This window comes from Amblyomma mixtum, chromosome 4 (genome assembly GCF_055824585.1).
Source record: "Amblyomma mixtum isolate Tamu chromosome 4, ASM5582458v1, whole genome shotgun sequence".
NCBI lineage: Eukaryota > Metazoa > Arthropoda > Arachnida > Ixodida > Ixodidae > Amblyomma > Amblyomma mixtum.
Window position 1 is genome coordinate 41,884,606 of NC_143015.1, and position 20,165 is coordinate 41,904,770.

The 20,165-nt window shown below is 47.3% G+C and overlaps 1 protein-coding gene across 1 annotated transcript in view; it reads right to left on the bottom strand.

Annotated features, from left to right (window-relative positions):
• Nucleotides 1-20,165, bottom strand: part of LOC149346319 (sodium-coupled monocarboxylate transporter 2-like) — a 95,515-nt gene that overhangs the window by 47,876 nt on the left and 27,474 nt on the right. The window contains exon 7 of the mRNA XM_089586369.1: nucleotides 12,771-12,900. Coding sequence (XP_089442495.1) covers nucleotides 12,771-12,900 — 130 coding nt within the window. The remainder of the gene's footprint in view (nucleotides 1-12,770; nucleotides 12,901-20,165) is intronic.

Below are 20,165 nucleotides of genomic sequence, written 5' to 3' on the forward strand. Positions count from 1 at the left end.
CGCGGCGGTTGAATTTCTTTGGTGGAAAAATTCTAGAGGCCCGTGTACTGTGCGATGTCAGTGCACGGTAAAGAACCCCAGGTGGTCGAAATTTCCGGAGCCTTCCACTACGTCGTCTCTCATAGCCTTATACCCGCGCCACACGGACAGATTTAATGCCATTAAGTGCTTACTGCCTTAAGTTTTAATGGCATTCGTGCGGTGCCACACGCACAAATTTAATGGCATTAGCCTTACTGCTATTCGCGACCTGCTGAGTTCGCCACAACTCATTCGCCCGTGCAATGCCTACTCTCGTTCCCATTCCACACGCAGAAAAGCATGCAGCTTTGTTAGTAGCAACTTCCTAACCAGTAGGAAATAGTCAATTCTTAACTTTCAGCCAGATGAGGCAACTATACTGAATTTTCGATGCGAAGAGCACCATTTTTATCAGCCTTATTGACAGGTACTCTCGACTTGGGTGCTGACATGCGAGTCTATGGCTACTTTTTCGACTTGTAAAGCAGGAACAGCCGTATTTTCTGAAAAATCGATTTTATATTACATTTGAACAACATTTCCCATATATTGTGCTCATTAGAAATGTTTATATTCAGATGAAATTTTTAACTACCTTGCAAGCGTTATCGTCATCGTCACTTTCGATTATGGCATTAAATGTGGACGTGTAGCACCAACTCCGAAAATAATGGCATTAACAAACTTAAGGCCTTAAGCATTTACTGCCATTTCTTGTGAGCGTGTGGCACGTGTATTAGTCGCTATGGGACGTTAAACTCAATAAACCAAACCAAGTAACTAAATTTGATAGTTGGCATCAAGGGTCTCGGCGAGGATTAAATGACTGCCCTAGATAGCCTGCAAAGAGCCGCTGCAGGCTCTGCTTTGCTCAAGCAGGCGCGCATTACGCAGTTCTATAAGAAGTAAACGCCGTTTTTAGCGGCCTTAGTAGTTTTGGCTGTTATAAGAAGAGTCAACTTACTACGAGCACCGGATATAACGAAAGGAATCCGCGTGACCGTCAGGTTCGTTATAAATGGGCTGGACTGTAGTTTCAAACGGCCGGAAAAACCTTTTTTACGCTTAAAACACGGACATTACGCGTTAGCCCGTACCTGCGCGCCAAAGAGGCGTTTGTGCCGTGGTTAGTGAACGTGCGAGCAACGAGAAATCATTGAGCCCCAAAATTACTTCTTTTGTCCTGATGCTGTGTTTTTTATGCGAAGCATATTGCTAGAGCTACCACTCACGCCGTCGGCGTGGGACCCCTAGACGTCGCACCACGTGACACCGTGACGTCACACCACGTGACACCGTGACGTCACTCCACTTGACACCGTGTCGTCACAGCACGTGACATCGGATGAGAGAGGCGGCCTCCACCTCGCGCCGTCGCCGTGGGACCCCTAGCCGTCACGCCACGTGACACCGTGACGTCGTCGTGACGATGCCATCGCACAGACGCCGGAATGTCCTCGAGCGGCATTCCCGCGCATTTCGAACGCGCGTTCACACTCGGTGTAGGTGAAACGCTCGCTCCACCGGGCAGGCAGACGCGGCTTCCGTGGCAATCCAGGCGCTCACCCAACGCGCGTCTCCGGGTTAGTCGGCGTTCCGCTGTAGCCATGCCGTTGTCTTCCCCCACGACGAAGGCTTCTAGTGGTTGTATTAAAATGACCAAGTGTGCAACCAAGGAAAGCCATGTATTACCAAGCCTAGCCACAAATATGCTCCGCATCTGACTAGGCTTAACCTTAGCTAAGCCTCAGCCATAATTTTTTTTCCCCGCATCATTCAGCAGTCTGTTAAAAAATACACTGAGATCATGCACTTCACTACAACATTTCTGTCTGCGATGAAAGACTCCGGAATTCCGTGCGAACTCCTCGTGTTTAAGGACCACTTAGCGTGTGGAAAACCCGCATGATGAATGAACACACAAAACTGCCTCGTTCAATCAAGTCACTGTTCAGAGAACAGTGCTCTTTACCGCAGGAGGAATATGCTGTGAAAGTTCAGCCTCCTGACTGGTTCCGGAATTTTGACGTGCGGGTGGAGTAAGGGAGTCTTGGTGGCGTAAGGACTTCTGCCGAGGTCTTTCAATTCGACGAGATCAAGCGAGGCAGAAGGAGGGTCAGAAAGGTTCCTAATATTCCGTGCAACTAAGATAACAAGAAGCCTAGGACATGGCCGAGTAACCTAAGGCATCTCTAAACGGAGCTTTTCTGTTGCGCCGCCACTAGTACGAATCCAATTCGAGTATGAATATTGTTTTAGTTATTCTTTCCACTGCGTTAGAATTGTAGCCTCCTTTAAAAATAACCACACTGTGTTTGGGGGGTTTTGCGCGTGCGTGCGTGCATGCGTGCAGCCTCTACCCTTGATGCACACCAGACCCCGGTGGGCGCACATCCGGGCACTGACTAGTAAAAATTCACTTTCAACAATCTTCACCGTCCCCCCCCCCCCCCCCCCCATCGCCTACCTGTGAGGCGGATTGTTGGGACTAACTTTCTGCCGCCTTAGTCTCGGAGACAAGAAGCGCTTAAAAAGAAAATGTTGCACTACCAATTACGGTGGCTCGGACTTTAGGCCACTCGGCTGCTTATTCGATGTACCCGGGTTCGAACCCGGCGGCGTTTCGAAGGAGGCGAAACGCAAAAGACGCCCGTGTGCTGTGGGATGTCAGTGCACGTTAAATGTCTCTAGTTGGTCCAAATTATTCCGGAGCTCTCCACTACGGCACCCTGTTCTCTCTTTCTTGTTTGACTCCCACCTTCCTCCCGTCCCTTACGGCGCGGTTGAGGTGTCCATCGAGAAGTGAGACTGTTACTGCACCATTTCCTTTCCTCGAAATCTATCACCACATCGTTGTTGGGTCGTTGCGCTAATGTTTCATAAATTTGTGGTAAATGACGCAATGAACGGGAAGGTATTCTAAATCGGTGTTTAAAGTGCTATGCACAACTAATTTTATTGCGTGTTTTATTCTTTCAAATGATACACTAGATAACAGAATACCTCTAACACGTTGTTGTATTCGCCTACGGCACCTGGATAATTCAGAAAAGAACTTAGCCTCCCATGCTGTTTCGGTCTCGGTTTCATTAACCGAACGATGCTATAACGTGTAGTTGAACTTTAGGTCACGTGAGGCGCAGAAAAACTGTGATATAAACGCTGATACGTTGTTTTGAGTCACTACTGCACTTAAACCAGCGTGCTACAGAGGCTAGTATTACTACAAACTACATATTAGCAGTAATATTGCTGTTTTTTCGTGCCTAATGTAACCTGAATTCAACTACACGTGAGAGTCATCGCTTTGTTGATAAAACTAGAACAGCGTCAAGAAGAAAGTCACATATAATTTATTTGTTGGTCGTAGGCGAATACCACGGGGTGCTCCATGTGCACCAATGTCGAAAGCTTCGTTTGAAAGAAGGAAACACGCAAGCAAAAAATTGGTGTCTATAGACCTTTATTGAGCTAGATCACTGCTAACAATTTGATTACAACCATACACAAACATGTAAAGGGGGAGGAATAATACCTCAAGATTTCATAGAAACCTGACGTACAATGTCTGTTTATGTCTATATTTATTTATGCTTAAGTTTACGTCTGTTTCACAAAATCTACTTTTATAACCCTCATTTGAGAGACTCGCTATTTCTGCCGCCTTCAAATATTTCTTCCCTCAGTGACCATCAGTTCAAGGTTGAAGTGCCGAGCAGTCCCACCAACTTTCATTCTTTCTCATTCATCCCCAAGACAGCTATGGAATGTAATCACCCTCCCGCTTCCATCGCATGCATGCGTTACAAAGTCTCGAGTTACTTAAGAATGTTGTCAGCGATTATATAATCTAAATCAAATTCAAATTCAAATTCAAATTCTTTATTTCTGCCTTGTAAACATACAGACAGCGGAGGCGCAGAAAAAGCTGAGAAACAGCTTGACTAAGCCGCAGCCCCCTTTCGCTTGGCAGCAGCTTGACAGCAAGACTTTTAATACAGAAGGTGATAACAAGTATACAATACAAGAGAAAACGAAAGAACATTATACAATATTGACACAATATTCACATTGGGTAGACACAAGTAATGAAAGCAAAGGAGAGAGAAAAAAACCAAAAAAAAAACACACAAAACAAAAATCCTACATGCTAGCATACAAAGCACGCAAAGACCTGTTTGACGAACTGAAAAGGTCAAAATTATTATAAATATACGCGTTTAGCAGGGACGGAAGAGTGAACTGCAGGCGTTCTCTACCCGAGTTTAACCGTGGGGTCGGGACTATCCACGTCTCCGCATGCCTTGTTGTGTAGCTTGCATCTCGGGTATGCAGTTCAGCTAGTTTACGTATGTGGTTTACGTTTCTACGTGTTTCGAGTTTAAACCGGACACTCAAGCGATATTTATACAAGTTGTGTATTTTTAGCACACCACTTTGTAGAAAGAGATCTTTGCTTGGCGAGTCCCAGGGGACATTGTAAACATGACGAAGGAACTTTTTCTGAAAAATGTAGATACGCTGAAGACAGCTAACCGTAGCTGTGCCCCACACTAGATGGCAGTAGTTTAAATAGGAGTAGAAAAGTGAATTGTAGAGGAGTAACTTTACTGTTCTTGGAATGACGTATCTGAGCCGACTTATGACTCCGGTTATTTGAGCCAGTTTCGTGACAATATGGTCCGTGTGGTGTTCCCAAGACATGCTGGAAGAAAAAACTACTCCAAGGCATTTAAATTGTTCAACTATGTCTATACGTCGTGAGTTTAGTTTAATCTCGATGGGGGAAGGAAGTACTTTGTTTTTAGGACGAAATATGACAGCTTTTGTTTTCTTCTCATTTATACGCATGTATCTGGATTCGGACCACTTTTGTAATTCACTCAAGGTGTCATTGCATTCCCGAACAAGGAGATCAAGATCATTTCCAGTAAAAAAGATGCTAGTGTCGTCAGCGTAGATAATAAATTTTGCGGCGGAGTTAATGTTGGAGATATCATTTAGGTACATATTAAAAAGTAATGGTCCCAATATACTACCCTGGGGAACGCCAGAAGTAACAAGTTTTAGTTCAGATGTCACATTGTCTATGCTTACAGCCTGTTTTCTATGCGAAAGATATGATTTCAGGATCATTTGAGCCAGTCCACGAATACCACAACGCTCCAAGTTTTTCAGGAGTACACTGTGGTTTACTAAATCGAATGCCTTCGAGAAGTCCACGAAGACACCAATAACAAAGGCCTTATTTTCAAACTGTGTTAGTATATATTCCTTTTGTTCGAGTAGTGCTAACTCGGCGGATTTATTTTTACAAAACCCAAATTGATTAGGTGACAAAAGGTCATGTTTATCAATAAAATCAGACAACCGTGTATAGAGAACTTTTTCAAAAGCTTTCGAGAATATTGGGAGTATCGATACTGGTCTATAATTTCCTAAATCATTGCGGTCTCCTTTCTTATACAAAACCGTTACTTTGGCTATTTGCATTTTTTTAGGAAATGTGCCCGTAGTAAAGCATAAGTTAAATATATCTGCAAGAACAGGGGCAATAACTCTTATAACATGCTTGACAGGCCTCACTTGAATGCCGTCAATGTCACAGCTATGGCTGTTATTTAGGCTTTGTACGACTGATATAACCTCCTCTGTCGTAACTGGGTTCAGAAATATTGTGTCCCTATTGTAAGAGCTAAAATAGGTGTTGAAATCACTTGACGGGGTGTTATGGGCAAGAGTGGTAAAAAAGTTGTTGAAGGCATCTGCCAACTCTCTGCCGGATACATCTTTGTTATCAAGCTTTAAAGCCCGCGGGGCAGCCTGTGGTTGCTCACGCCTCAGTAAGAAATTCAACCTTGACCACAACAGATCGTGGCGACCATTTTTAATTTCAAGAAATGTCGCGAAGTATTCCGCTCGAGCGAGACGTAGCTTTTTTGTTAATCTATTTCTGTATTTCTTAAAAATGCTTAGGTCATCTGTTGAACGTGTGTTTAAAAAGATTTTGTACAGTTTGTCTTTCGTTTTAATTTCTTGGCGCAACTCAGAAGATATCCAAGGTTTGCGAGTTTTACGCTTTATTGCACGCACTTTTAGCGGGAAAGAGGAATGGTAGAGCTGTTTAAATACTCGGAGGAACTCATCGTAAGCCTCATTTGCGTCACTGGTAACGTCAATACTATCCCACTCAACTTGTTCTAGTGAACTGTGAAATGAATTGAGGGTAGCATTGGTTATACTTTGGTACTTCGCTTTCTCCTGTCGGTACTTTACCAGTCTAGTCTTATTTATGCATGCAAACACTGGAAGGTGGTCACTGATCGCACATGATATTACGCCCGACTCAACTATCGGTTGGGAAGTGTTCGTAATCAGCAGATCAAGAAGTGACTCACTTTCTTGTGTTACCCTTGTTGGGTCGTTAATAAGATTAATAAATCCGTTCGAGGCCAAGACTGCGTTAAAGTCTCTAGTAGAGGAGTTATCCTTCAACATATCGATATTAAAATCACCTCCAGCTATTAGAGTGTATTTGTTATCTGTTATAAATGAAAGAAAACAGTCGTAAAATTCCAAAAACCTAACCATATTTCCCTTCGGTGGACGATAGCAAACCGAAAACACGAACCTGCCAGTACAGGCTGATAGCACTTCAAAATCTTCAGTAATAAGACTGTACGAGTCCAACTTGTCGCATTCAATGTCATCTGACACCAGTAAAGCCACTCCACCCCCCCGGAGGCCGGAGCGGTTCAAGTAATAAGTTTTGTAATTGGTCATCCTGAAAACGTCGGAATCATCTGTGCTCCAAGTCTCACTGAGCATGATCAAAGAAAAAGGAAATGAAAATTCGCCAAAGAACTCCTCTAAACACAATATCTTGTTTTTTACAGAGCGTGCGTTCAGGTGAATAGCGTTAAGCGTTGTCAGCGCAACACACGAAGCAGTGCGGTTCAAGTCACTCGGCAGATAATACATCTGCTGCATTTCGATTATGTTTCAAGAAGAAACTCGAAAGATACCATGCTGAGTGCTATAGCCGATCCAAATCGCTCTTTCCCTTCACATGAATGGCACTCATTCCCTCACTTCGCCTAACGAAAACCTTTCCATTGACATACCAAGTGAACTTATAGCCTTTTTCTTTGGCACAGACTTTAGTTGCCTGAAGCAGTTCTCTATTTCGGCGTGTTAAATTTTCTTGCATGAAAATGGGCGCGTCGCTATCTTTTAAGTTCTTCTTATTCTTCAACCAGTTTTCTCTTGTAGCTTGCTTCGCAAAACGCACAATGATGCCTGGCGTCTTATCACGTTTAGCGGGAAGTCGATGAACAGTTGCTATCTCCGATTCCATCAAGCGAGGCACTCGAAGTTTATCAGCCACGTTATTCAATATGACTGTTAGATCCTCATCCTGCACTTCTTGTATGCCATGCAGTTCCAAGTTCAGCTGCCTGCTTCGGAATTCAAGATCGTGTATCTCCTTTTCAAACTGAGCTTGTGCTGCCTGATTTGAGTCATCCTTTTTCTCAAGCTCCGATATCCTCTTCTTTAGGTCCATGATATCAGCCTCTTGATGGCCGACCTTTTGCTCAAATTCATCAAACTTCGAAGATATGAAGCTAAGAGACTCCTCCATGCTTTCAATTTTTTCTGCCAGGGGCATCAGCCGCTCTAACTTTTGGTTAATTGAGAAGAGCGCAAGTTTGATATCTGTTTCAGAGCCACTACTCTCTTTACTACATGTATTGCTACTTCCTGCACTTCTGCATGATGGGCACTGCCATGCTTTCTTTGTGGCCTCATACTTCGATTTGAAGGTCTTTTCAGTAAGACCAGCACATTTTCCAAAGTGATAGTTGCTCTCGCATTTGGAACATTCCACAAATGGCTCATCCTCAGAGATGATCACATCACACGTGCTACAGGAATCAGACATTGCTTGAAGTGTACAGAAGTACTCGCAAAAGGAATCTCAGTAATGCAAAAAGCATAGCAAATGTCAACAAATGGCAGCAAATGGCAGCAGCAGCAGCAGCAACAGAAATACTATTAAAATAGATATTATGGAAACATACGCTTACTAACCTGCAAAAGAGCAGTTTTTCAAATGGTGTTCACGGCTTGCTGCCGCTGCTGCCAAGTGACGGGCGGCCGAAGATGCTCCGCTTTTTGTTGGGTCGAGCTGGCTGGGTGCGCATGTGCAGATGACTTCTTGCCAGGAAATCCCTCGTCACTGGGGCGGATCCGTGAAATGTAGAGCCAGAAGTCGACGCAGCGCTTCGAATGCACGTTCGGTGGGGCCTCGAAGTAGACGGCACTGCAAAAGAGCAGTTTTTCAAATGGTGTTCACGGCTTGCTGCCGCTGCTGCCAAGTGACGGGCGGCCGAAGATGCTCCGCTTTTTGTTGGGTCGAGCTGGCTGGGTGCGCATGTGCAGATGACTTCTTGCCAGGAAATCCCTCGTCACTGGGGCGGATCCGTGAAATGTAGAGCCAGAAGTCGACGCAGCGCTTCGAATGCACGTTCGGTGGGGCCTCGAAGTAGACGGCACTGCAAAAGAGCAGTTTTTCAAATGGTGTTCACGGCTTGCTGCCGCTGCTGCCAAGTCTGACACAATCTGCTGCCAAATCTGCTGTACCAATATTGTTCTTGTATATTTCTTAATACTACCCACTCCTCTCTGTAATGCTTCGGCCGTGAGAATAAATAAATAAATAAATAAATAAATAAATAAATAAATAAATAAATAAATAAATAAATGCTTTAGAATTGGTGCCAGTACATTACAGAAGCGTCAGTTAGGTTTCTTCCCAGACACCGCACTTCATTCAATTCTGTTGTCGCATATAGTGGGTGCCATTTTCGCTCTTTCTAGCGCAGACATGGAGCTTCGGATGGGTAAACCTACGCGCTAGACTGTCTCATTTTGTCTGAAAATAAAAGTGTGCCGGGTTGAAAAAAAGTGGGGCTGAACCGAGTCCCGAACCGGTTCGGAGCGGTTCCTTTGAATCGTTCCGGTTCGGGTTCAGTTCCAAGATGGCGAAAAAAATATGGATTCGGTTCGGCTCCGGTTCCGGGTGAAAATTCGGGTTCGGTTCCGGTTTCGGGTTCAGGTTCGGTTCCGGTTCGACACCCTGAAAAAGGGCGTAGCTTTGCGTGCGCTGAGACATGTCCTCCACCTCTGCACTCTCACGCCGGCGGCGGCGCCACGCCAGAACTAGCCGGAACCTTCGAGAAGCGGCTCCCAACTTTTAACCAATAAGGACGCACGGCCGGCGCGATGAGGAAAGGAGAACTGCGTGGCCGACACTGCGCGCATGAGCGCGTCTACTTTGGCGCGTAGAACAAACAGACGTAGAAGCGAGCCTATAAAAGAAGGCGTTGACCGCTATCGGATTCGTACAAGCCGCCGTTATGCTTCGGAGAAGCGCGCCCGCTCGAATCCCTGGACCACACCCCTCGACCAGCATCGGACCAACGAGGCAACGTTCGCCAGTCTGCGGGACGGCATCGTCGTGGACCTCTGGTCGTCGGGCTGTCGCAGTGCCCGGTGAATAAATTGTGTTTCGTTTGTTTGCCTCTCTCTTCTTTTAGTGCACTTTAGGTGCAATATCCATTTTGTATTGTATTCTCTCTCGAGTTTAACTTAGCACGAGTTGCATTGTTCCGTTAATCACTTTGTATGTGTTTGTACTAGTGATTGTGAAATCCTCTGTATCGTCTGATTGCTCTATAAACATTGTTTTATTTGTGAACTTTTGGCTCCGACCCATTCTCTGGCTTGCGACCGGCGAAAGCTGGGCACCAAACAACCAAAAACCTCTTCTCACTTGGTAGCTGGTCTCCGCCGGGCTTGCCACGCTGAGTCGAGGGCATCTCCTTCGAGTCCGAGGCCGCTACTCCCCCCCCCCCCCCCCCCTCCGCCCACGCTCAAAGGGAGTCTGGGAACTTCACGCGTAAAAGTTCGCGAAGTTGGGTGACACCGCTCTACTAGCGCTACAACATGCCCTAGCTGAGTCCGTACAAGGAACCAGCCGGGTGATGAAGTGTGTTCTAACCTAATTCTTTGGGGTGTCCGCAATGAACTGAAGTGGCTGTTTCGGCTTGTTGGTCAGTGATCATGGTTAAAGACTGCAGCTCGAAAAGACAAGGACAAAAGATGAAGTGAAGAGAGCTGGCGCTGGCTACCAACACATTTATTCATTGAAACGAGCAGCGTTTATAATGCCACCGAAGACCCACGTGACCAGATAAAGCAGCAGGCATGGGAAAAATCTATCCAACACAGATACACATCGTTGCACACAACATCGAAGAAACAGCACATCGAGGCAACGCAATGTCACCCCTGTACCAAACAACTGCATGACTAAATGACCAGGAAGAGCCAAAAGAAACGAGGAACATAGGAATGAATTATTGACTTCTGCAGTCCACTCAGCGGGAGGCAATCGACAGAAACAAAGAACAACAGCCAAAACAAAACCAATACCGCAAAACTATGTTAAAAGTAGAAGCAAAGCAGAGTCAGAGAGACACAACGCAACAAAACAGGACGCTACGTGAAAGCTGTGTCAAATGCTGAAAGCCATACAAAGTAAAAGAAAAAGGTCTAAAGAACCGGTAAAAAGTTCCAAAGAACAAATGACAAGCAGAACAGCGACGTAGTTATAGCGGACCTAGAAAACTCAACTCTTAGTCTAAAAGTAAAATCGAAGGGATGCTGACGCAATTGTCTCCTGCTTTGGCGATCAACCGTGCCTCAATAATGACCCTTTCTATTCCGGTCCACGCATGTGCTTTGATCACTGTGCGCTTGAAGAATGTTTCGCACACTTTGCAAATCTTGCAATGGTTGTCCAGGTGTCCGCCGCTTTTGTTGCGTACCTTCCGGCGGTATACTCAAGCAGTTCTGTCGATTGCCTCAAGCTCAGTGGACTGCAAAAGTCGATAATTCATTCTTTTGTTCCTGGTTTCTTTTGGCGCTTCGTGGTCATTTAGCCATGCTGTTTTTGGTACGGGAGTGACGTTGAGCCCCCTCGATGTGCTGTTTCTTCGATGTTGTGTGCAACGATGTGTATCTGTGTTGGGTAGTTTTCCTACGCCTGCTGCTTTATCTGGTCACGTGGGTCTTGGATGGCATTATAAAAGCTGCTCGTTTCTCTGAATAAATGTGTTGGTAGTCAACGCCAGTCCTGTCCACTTCTTCGTTTGTCCTTGTCTTTTCGCGCTGCATTCTTTAACCATGTCCGCAATGAATCCGTTTGCTGTGGCAGCCATATGTTTTATTTTATTTTTATTCAAACACCCAAAAGGCCCTCTGGGGAGGTTGTTACATAGATATAAGCCTATGGATACGGGATAGATATATGCCTTTCAGTCATGTTTACTTTCTCAGACTGAATAGAAGGTATCTATTTACGCAGCAAAACATAAATAAATGAAAATAACAATATGCGAAGAAAGGCATCAACAATTTGCTATTTCGATTTCCTTCCCTTCTTCCTCCTCGGTGTGTTTCCATACCGTGAAGCACTTTGCATTGGCAAAGCACTGCAGCTACATTCGCCGAGTATTTGATATTTAGAGCGTACTAGCGCGATTACGTGTGACAGGCTTCGTTATAGGTTGCATACCGGATACGCTGAATAAAAGTGCGCACTATAGGAAAGTAGCTAGACTGCAGACTTTCTTCACTTTGTCCTACTGTATTGCCTCTCGAACCAACTGTGGCGGCGCAGTAATTTTTCATTTTTTTTTCACACCACATTAACCTAAATGTTCTCGCTTTCTCTGTGCCTCCCTTCTTGACTGCTTTCTCCTGCACGAACACAAGGAATGTGCTGACACACTTTTCTGGGAGTTTCTTGGCGCCAATTGGCCGCAGCATTTAATAAAGCACAACCTGGGTTCAAAAAATATCGGTAAAATTTGCTATATACTTTAAAAAAATTCAGGGGGCACTTTATCTCTTCAAAGTGCTGCAAGGCGAAAGTCTTTCCTGGCGCACTGTTTGGCATTGACTGCGAGACTGTTTGTGCTGCACTAGTGATTTATTTGACTGCATACTTTGACTACACATTTCAACTACACACTTTGACTGCCGACTTCGACTGCTTCTTTAGCACGACTCTTTCTCTTCTTCGATGAGTTCGGCTGTAACCATGTAATGGTTACAGTAATGAGGTATGTAAGGTGGTCGCCCACGGACGCCTTACACGCCCTGTCGGAACCGATGACAACTATTTTATTAGTTGTCGTCTGCTCCAAAAGGGGGCGTCAGGCATCCGTGGGTGACCTCATTACTTCGAATCCGCGCACTCTGGCATCATAACCATTTCTATCAACCGAAAAGCGTGACACCTCTGCTGACAACCTTCTGTCGACAACAATGAGGCATTAAAGGCTTTCGCCTTAAAGCTGCAATTGGCTGCTCTGTGAGTTCTGAGACAGTGTTCACAAATCGAGGCCCCGTGAAGGGAGCGCACACCCAATATACAGCGTTCCAGCGGCTTCTTCTCCATATGAATCGCCTCTTCTATGCCTCACTTTCGTGTAGTACCGGCCTCCAGGTGGCCGTGCGTTGCAGTAACCCAACAAACGCGATGCCTCTAAGTTACGCCTCATAAGAATGTGGCACAATGACTTCGTAACGTCAGAAGCTTGGTTAATGGCACGGTGACGGCTGCCTTGGCCAGAAAAATTGTCGTAATATACACCGTAAATAGTATAAACAGGGCTCACTTGGTCAATGCTTCTAATAGCTCCCTGTAGGCCTGGGTCACATCCACGATACCATATTGTCAGCGCCGCTCCCATTGCGAGGCACACAGCGTACATCACCATTAGCAGTACAGAACTGATGACTGCGGTCCTGGGTAGGAGAAAGTAGTTTTCTCTAGAACTATACAGTGCGTTACTGAACTCGTAATGTACGAAACACAAAAAAACGCATTCACACTTGACATTAAGCCGTACCTGCGCCGCTTATTACCTGTTGTAGGATAGAAACCATGATAATAAGGTTGTGTGGCCATGAATACCTAAGCCCGAAACCACTAGCAGCGAGTGGTTTTATGCACTAAGAAGCACTTTTGATTCGGAATGTTGCACCGAAAGCCAATTTAAAAAGAAAGTCTATCCGTCAGCATAATCCTTCGTCTATGCATTCTAAACGTATATGTGTTTCACTGTTTTCTTTTTGTTTCAAATTCCACGACTTCAATAATGTATTCGAGAGTTGACTTTTGTTTCCTGAAAGCTACAAATTGCGCTCATCTGCGACAAGCGAATGCATCTCTGCTTTTTTGACGTGAGGTCCTCTGGTGGTAGATAGCGCTTCTGCATGCGGTCGCCTGCCGATATTGATCAGAAATAGGCTTATTCAAAAGTCATTGCAACCTCTTTTCCGCGTACGTCACGAGCTACTCCATAGCTGTATATACATGTCGGAATATTTTTCAAAAGCACACATCTCGCCTTCAAGCTTAGCAGGTGGTGAGGCATTCCAATGAAATATGTTTTAAATTTTAGAGTGCAGCTCTTTGGCGCCCGTTTCGGCGTTTCGCGGCGTCGCCGTCGCCGTTTTACGTTGTAACCAGCAGTGGACACCTTAGTCGCGCTTTTAAGTTGCGAAACCAGTGGAGCGGGGAGAGGGCAAAATTGGTAAATTGGTTTTTGAGGAAAAGAAATGGCGCAATATCTGTCTCACACATCGCGGTGGACACCTGAACCAGAGGGAAGGCGCATAACTGCCCTCTTCGATCAGTGGACACCTCAATCGTTCTTTAAGCTCCGTGGCGGTAGTAACAGATGTGCGCAGCATGCGTTGGCATTGGCAGCGTTGTGCCAGAGACGCGGCGCTGAAGCCATAGGCCTTCGGCGGTCGTTGTGTTCATTGGCGGTAACAACGTATTGCACTCCGATCATTTTAAAGAAAGGAAATGCGCATAACGGGCTGCCTGGGACAGTGGACGCCTGAATAGCGCTTATAGGTACGTGGGGTGATGAGAGAGAGATGTGGGCTAGCCGTATTAAGGCGAGAGCATTTAATGCCTCATCGTTGTCGGCAGGAGGCTGTACAGAGGTGTCACGCTTTTGACGGGTGTGCACGGCAGGCACGAGCGAGCTATTACACCAAAACATACAGCAACCGCTCCGATATCCTTTATGCCGATGATGGTTTAGGTTTGGTTTATTGGGGTTTAACGTCCCAAAGCGACTGAGGCTATGAGAGACGCTGTAGTGAAGGGCTCCGGAAATTTCGACCACCTGGGGTTCATTCACATGCACTGACATCGCACAGTACACGGGCCTGAGGCAGAAATTTACTATCCAGGATATTTCACGGCAGACGCAGCCTTAGAAGACGACAAAGTGGGGACCGCCGCCACTATCCGAATTAATTCACCTGCAGAGGCGGAAGGAGCCGCCAGCGCACTTGCTCTGGCCTACTCCACCATTGACAAAAATGTAACCGATATATGCACAGATTCCCAGGCCGCGTACCGCCACTACCTAAAGGGCGTGGCGACGCCGGCAACACATTGTATTCTTGCCACGGCCACCTCTCTCGACCGAACGGTTACTCTGTCGTGGGTCCCTGGGCATGCCTCGATCTCCGGTAATGAGCGCGTTCACGCGCTGACCCGAGAACTCTCCTCCTGGACCCCGGATGATGAGGCACCCAACCCTGCGCAAAAGGCCCCATCGGTCCTCTCTACATATCATGAAATCACTACATTCTGCAAACTCAGCCGCGTGACACTGCCGCCACCCCACAGTAACTTGTCGCCCTCATCCAGCGCCACATGGCGACAATTACAGACAGGCTGCTTTATTTCCCCCCACCGTCTCTCATGCTTTCACGTCACCTTTCCTCCTGATTGCAAAACCTGTGGCGTGCCCAGACCCACACTTTTCCACTACCCTTGGGAATGTCCTTCCCCTAAAGGCAGTATCCCCCATCCCCAATCCCACTCATTCTTCCTGGGAGGTTGCTTTACGGACCACACATCCCGCTGGCCAGAAATGGCTGATGGATCGGGCTTTACGTGAAGCACAAGCCCATGGACTCCTGGACCCGTAGGGGACCATCCTGGAAGATTTTTGTTGTGTGTGTGTGTAATAAAGTTGTTTCCATCCATCCATCCACCGAGATATTTGAGACCGTTACTACGTAATTTCCTTTCCTTAAGTACAATTTTCATTTTCTTCATTACGGCCCCTCTTTCCCTTTCGTCTTTCACTCCCAGTTCCTCCATTCCTGTACGGTGTGGTTCAGGTGTCCACCGAGATGACAGAGAATTAGGGGGCCATTTCCTTTCCTCAAAAAGCGTTGCGTTCAAAGGGTAAGGCAACGCGCCGAACGGGTGGTGGCGTTCTGTAGACTCCCTGGCAGCGCTGCAACAGGCTGTCGCGTTTCACTTCTAAAGGCGAAGCCTAAGCGTAAGTAATTAGCATTTAATTAGTGTTTAGCCATTCGTCGGTAATTAGCCAATAGTTTGTAATTGGTCGTTACTTAGTGATTAGTCATTAATTATGTGTGACGTCATCTAGTGGTGACGTCACCAGTGCCATAGAGGCAGTCAAAGTTGTGCGGAAAACGATTTCGCCTCTACACACTTTAGAAAGTCAGTGTCCCCTGAATTTTTTCGCTAGCGCTGACAACGGTGAGCGAACTCTCGCGATCAACCATTAACTGCCAGCTGCCAGGGTGGCAGGGTGGGTGGGGACTTTAATGTAGATATAATGACAAAGACACAGGAATTACTTATCACTCATGTGGGAGAACATCCCGTTCTTCTCGCTCGTAACGCCTCCCACGGCTGTGACAACCTCGCGAAATACTTGCATATACCTCTTCGTTGAGAACGAGGCATTGGTGCAGCAAGCAGACCATACATTTATCTATTTCTCCGAACACAAAGCTTCCTTTATGACAATCAAGAACTGTTAGCGGAGTGTTTTTTGAGGAAGGAATACATGTGAAAAATAGTGTGTAACTGTACGAACATATCTTGCTCGAATTCTTTGCCTCAATCTATCGAAAAGCTGAAACAGCTTATGTGCTGCGCTCAAATTTCGTATTAGAAAGTAACGTAATCGTCGGCAATTATTGTGCTCCGTCGCTCGAAATCACAGCACTCCTTTAGAGGGCGCATGGAAGCATGGCTTCTGAGAACAGTTACAAGTTTCTTTTATACGCCAGGTATAACTAGTGCGTTGCGCTTAATACGTGAACACTGAGAACCGCCGAAAGAAGCAAGGAAACAAGGATAGCTTTCGAAAACTGTTCTAACCAGAAACCACGATTGCCTAACAACATGACGTTATTGTTCGTCACGAAATGGGGGACCATGAATGTTACTGTAGGTGCCAGATCATTAAGGCTGCATGCGTAGAGCTATTCTTGCTGAAACGGAGCATTGGTAATCGACGACAGACGAACATACAACATTTAAGCGGCTGACCAGCTTTCATCCGTTCTCCCTGGGGATGCGCTCTGCTGTTTTGCCTCCTCAATAGCTGCATCTATCTGAACAGCTTCCAAAGCGCTTCACACAATTCGCAAGGGTCAAAGACAACATTCCAACAGTACCATGGTGCGCGCCTCGTCATAGAAAAACAACGAATTAATGAGGAGAGGGAAAATCAGTCTTGGCTGGCGTGTGGTCAGCGCGGGTTAAAATGCGCCGCTTTCAGCTTGACAGAATTCTAGAAAGGCACATAAGAGAAGTTTATTTGGACTCTCGATCAAAAAGGGACATCCGTCCCTCTACAAAAAGAAAGATACATTGCGGCAACTGATGTCGCCCTATGCACACACACTCACAGGGACCGTAAGTGTCCAAAAACAAAGTGTCCAAGAAAGTTCTAGTGGGTCCATACGCGGGGGAAGCACGCCCGGTTGAAAACCTCGCACAAAAACACGCGCACAAACAACGCGCACGAACCATGCGCAAAGGAGGGGGGAAGTTTTGAAAGCAGTCTAAAGTGAGCCTCAGCTGAGCGCGAAGTTAGGTATTTAAGAAGATTTGGAAAGAACACACGCAGCAGGCTAACACGCGAGAACGTGCCCTTAAAACGTTAGAGATTTTTGTAGTTTGGTTAGGATATGTTGAGATCTTTTCAGAACACCTGTTTACATTTGAAGGTTTTGTTTTTATTGCATAGAGCTTCATCTTTGTCGGTGTTTTCAATAATTCTTGGGCCTTTACACGTAGAAAGGAATGAGCTCAAAGGCTCGAATGGATTTCTTGTGCAAGCTTGGGATATTAAGCGTTAGAAGGACTGCATTTTTTGACTTCAGCTTCGATAACGAAACATCTTAATTCTCGTTGGAGTGAAGGCCAGCCTATATGCATTCAGGCTGCAATGAAATGCAGAGAGCACCTTAGAATAACGCAAAAAAATGTACGCGCCCACGTTCAGCTGCAGTGCAAAACTCGCACACAAAAGTAGGAAAGCACGGAATATACGTGTCCTGGATTCATTCCGGCCAGAGTATACGCAATAGAAATGATGCGGTTCAATGTGTGCGCCTAAGTGACGACGACAGAAGAAAGGGAGAAACGAGAACACTGAGGCGTCCCTTGCCTCTCGCTTTTTGCTCTCTCATTAGCCGCCGCGGTGGCTCAGTGGTAAGGCGCTCGTCTTCCGAGACGGAGTACCCGGGTTCGAACCCGACCGCGGCGGCCGCGCTTCGATGGAGGCGAAACGCAAGAGGCGCCCGTGTGCTGTGTGTTGTCAGTGCACGTTGAAGACCCCCAGGTGGTCGAAATTATTCCGGGGACCTCCACTACGGGGTCGAGACACCCTCCTGATTGTGGGCGATTTCAACGCTCCCGCTCAGATGTGTGGTTACTGCCGTGAAGAGAAGCGGGGACGCAAGTTGGCGGAGCTTGCGTCAACGCTGGGCCTCACTCTTCACACTGACCCAGTCCACCCAACTCGTATAGGCAACTCCGTGACTAGGGATACATGTCCGGACTTGACCCTCACCCGCAACATTCAATATGCAGACTGGGTCAACACCGAGGAAACCCTCGGCAGCGACCACTGCCTCCTGAATACTACGATTAGGACCCATCCTTTCGCACGACCAACAACACAAGCCCGACTCCCAGACTGGACCAAGTCCAGGCAGAATTATAACAATGTCACACCCATACATGAGCAGGGCTACCAGTCTTGGTCACATTAATTGGTCTCTGGCCTTCGCTCCTCCGAAACTCAAATTCAGCTCTCAGAGGCTTCTCGGATGTGGACAACCACCTGCTCCATCTCTGGGAGGCCCGGCATTGCCTCGTCCGTCGGTGGCGCCGGCAACAGCACAACCGGAAACTTAAAGCTCGCATCGCCAAGCTCACTCAACGAGCGGCTGAGTATGCGGCCCAACTCGCCGACTCCAACTGGGTGGCCCGATGCAATATGGCCGCGCGGCAAATGTTCTGCCGGAACACGTGGCGACTCTTTCGCGCCCTAATTGACCCAACGCAAACACGCACGGAAACTCAAAAACACCTCCAAAGAGCAATACACAGCTTTCAGGGCAACACAAATCAATTGGCGCACGAGCTCCGGGACCAGTACTTGTGCACCACCCTGGACGCCGCCTTCTTGCTCGACTCCATATACAACACACCCCTCCAATGGAAGACAGGTTTCGCATCCCGGAACTGTGGAGACGTGCCCTCCACGTGCGGCCTCTTCCAGCAAACATGTCACATGAAGACCATAATGGTCGGCGCCTGGGACGAGCGGAAGCGCTAGCCCGATATTATGGCAACAAAACAGGTGTATACTACGTGGACGCCTCCGGCCCTCACCACGGGGGATGGTACACGGCCGCGGTAGTTCACAACAGCAACACAGTTAACGGCCTCACTTTCAGAGCCCGCAGTGCAACACAAGCAGAAGAGGTCGCGATTGCTCTCGCGGCCACACATTCCAATTCAAAATACATAATTACCGACTCGCGAGGGGCCTGTCGGAACGTCGAACAAGGCAGCACTCCCTTCCTAGCCTATCGAATATACCAAAATTGCATACGGGATACGGACCCCGCACACCGTCACCTCATATGAGCCCCTGCTCATCAGGGGCTGGCAGGAAACGAGGCAGCAGACGCAGCCGCCCGCGCGCTCTCTCACCGGGCTGTTTTCTCCTCCCCACCTGATCAGGAACCCGATTTTAATCCGGTTTATACGTTCAAAAATATCGCAACCTACTTTCAAGATAGCCATCGCCTTTACCCTAGCCCATGTAAAGGCCTCAAAAAGGTGGATGAGCGGCTTCTTCTCCGCCTCTTCACCAATACATTGCTGTGCCCGGCTGCACTAAAACATTTTGACCCCTCCTTTAGCGGCAACTGCCCGCACTGTGGTGCGGTGTCTTCGGACACCTATCACATGGTGTGGGCCTGCCCCTCCAACCCGGCCATTCCCCCTATCCCCAACCCAACCCGGGAGGACTGGGAGGCGACCCTGCTCGGCTGCCACCCAACAAGCCTTAGTCGGGCGCGCCCGGGCGGCGGCTACCGCCACTGGGGTCCCAAACTAGGGACCTCCACCTAGTGTTTGTAAGGATCGGTCCCTTACGGGCCGATCCAAACACCTCCTGTTCTGAATAAATGTTTTCACCACTACCACCACCTCCCGCGGGCCGGCGTACTCTTATGCAGGTTCTCAGAATGTTGAGCTGGATCAACCGTTCCAGCTCCACGACCTGAAGGCGGCCCTGGCAAAAATGAAACGCGGCACGGCTCCGGGTCGGGACAAAATTACAGTCAAATTGTTAGCCAACCTCCCCGACCCAGCATACCTGTCTTTATTGAATTACATTAACTCAATCTGGCTTGGGGAAGTGCCACTACCCATCGAGTGGAAGACCGCCCTGGTCACCTTCATTCCTAAAGCTGGCAAGGACATCAACACGGACAACCTCCACCCCATCTCTCTGACTTCCTGTGTGGGCAAACTCATGGAGACGATGGTACGTGACAGGTTATCCGAGTTCATGGAATCCAAACACCTTTTTATAGACACCATGTTCGGGTTTCGCCCACACAGATCTGCACAAGATGTCCTGCTACAACTCAATCGGGCTGTCCTCGACCCCGTGGAATGCCCTCACAAT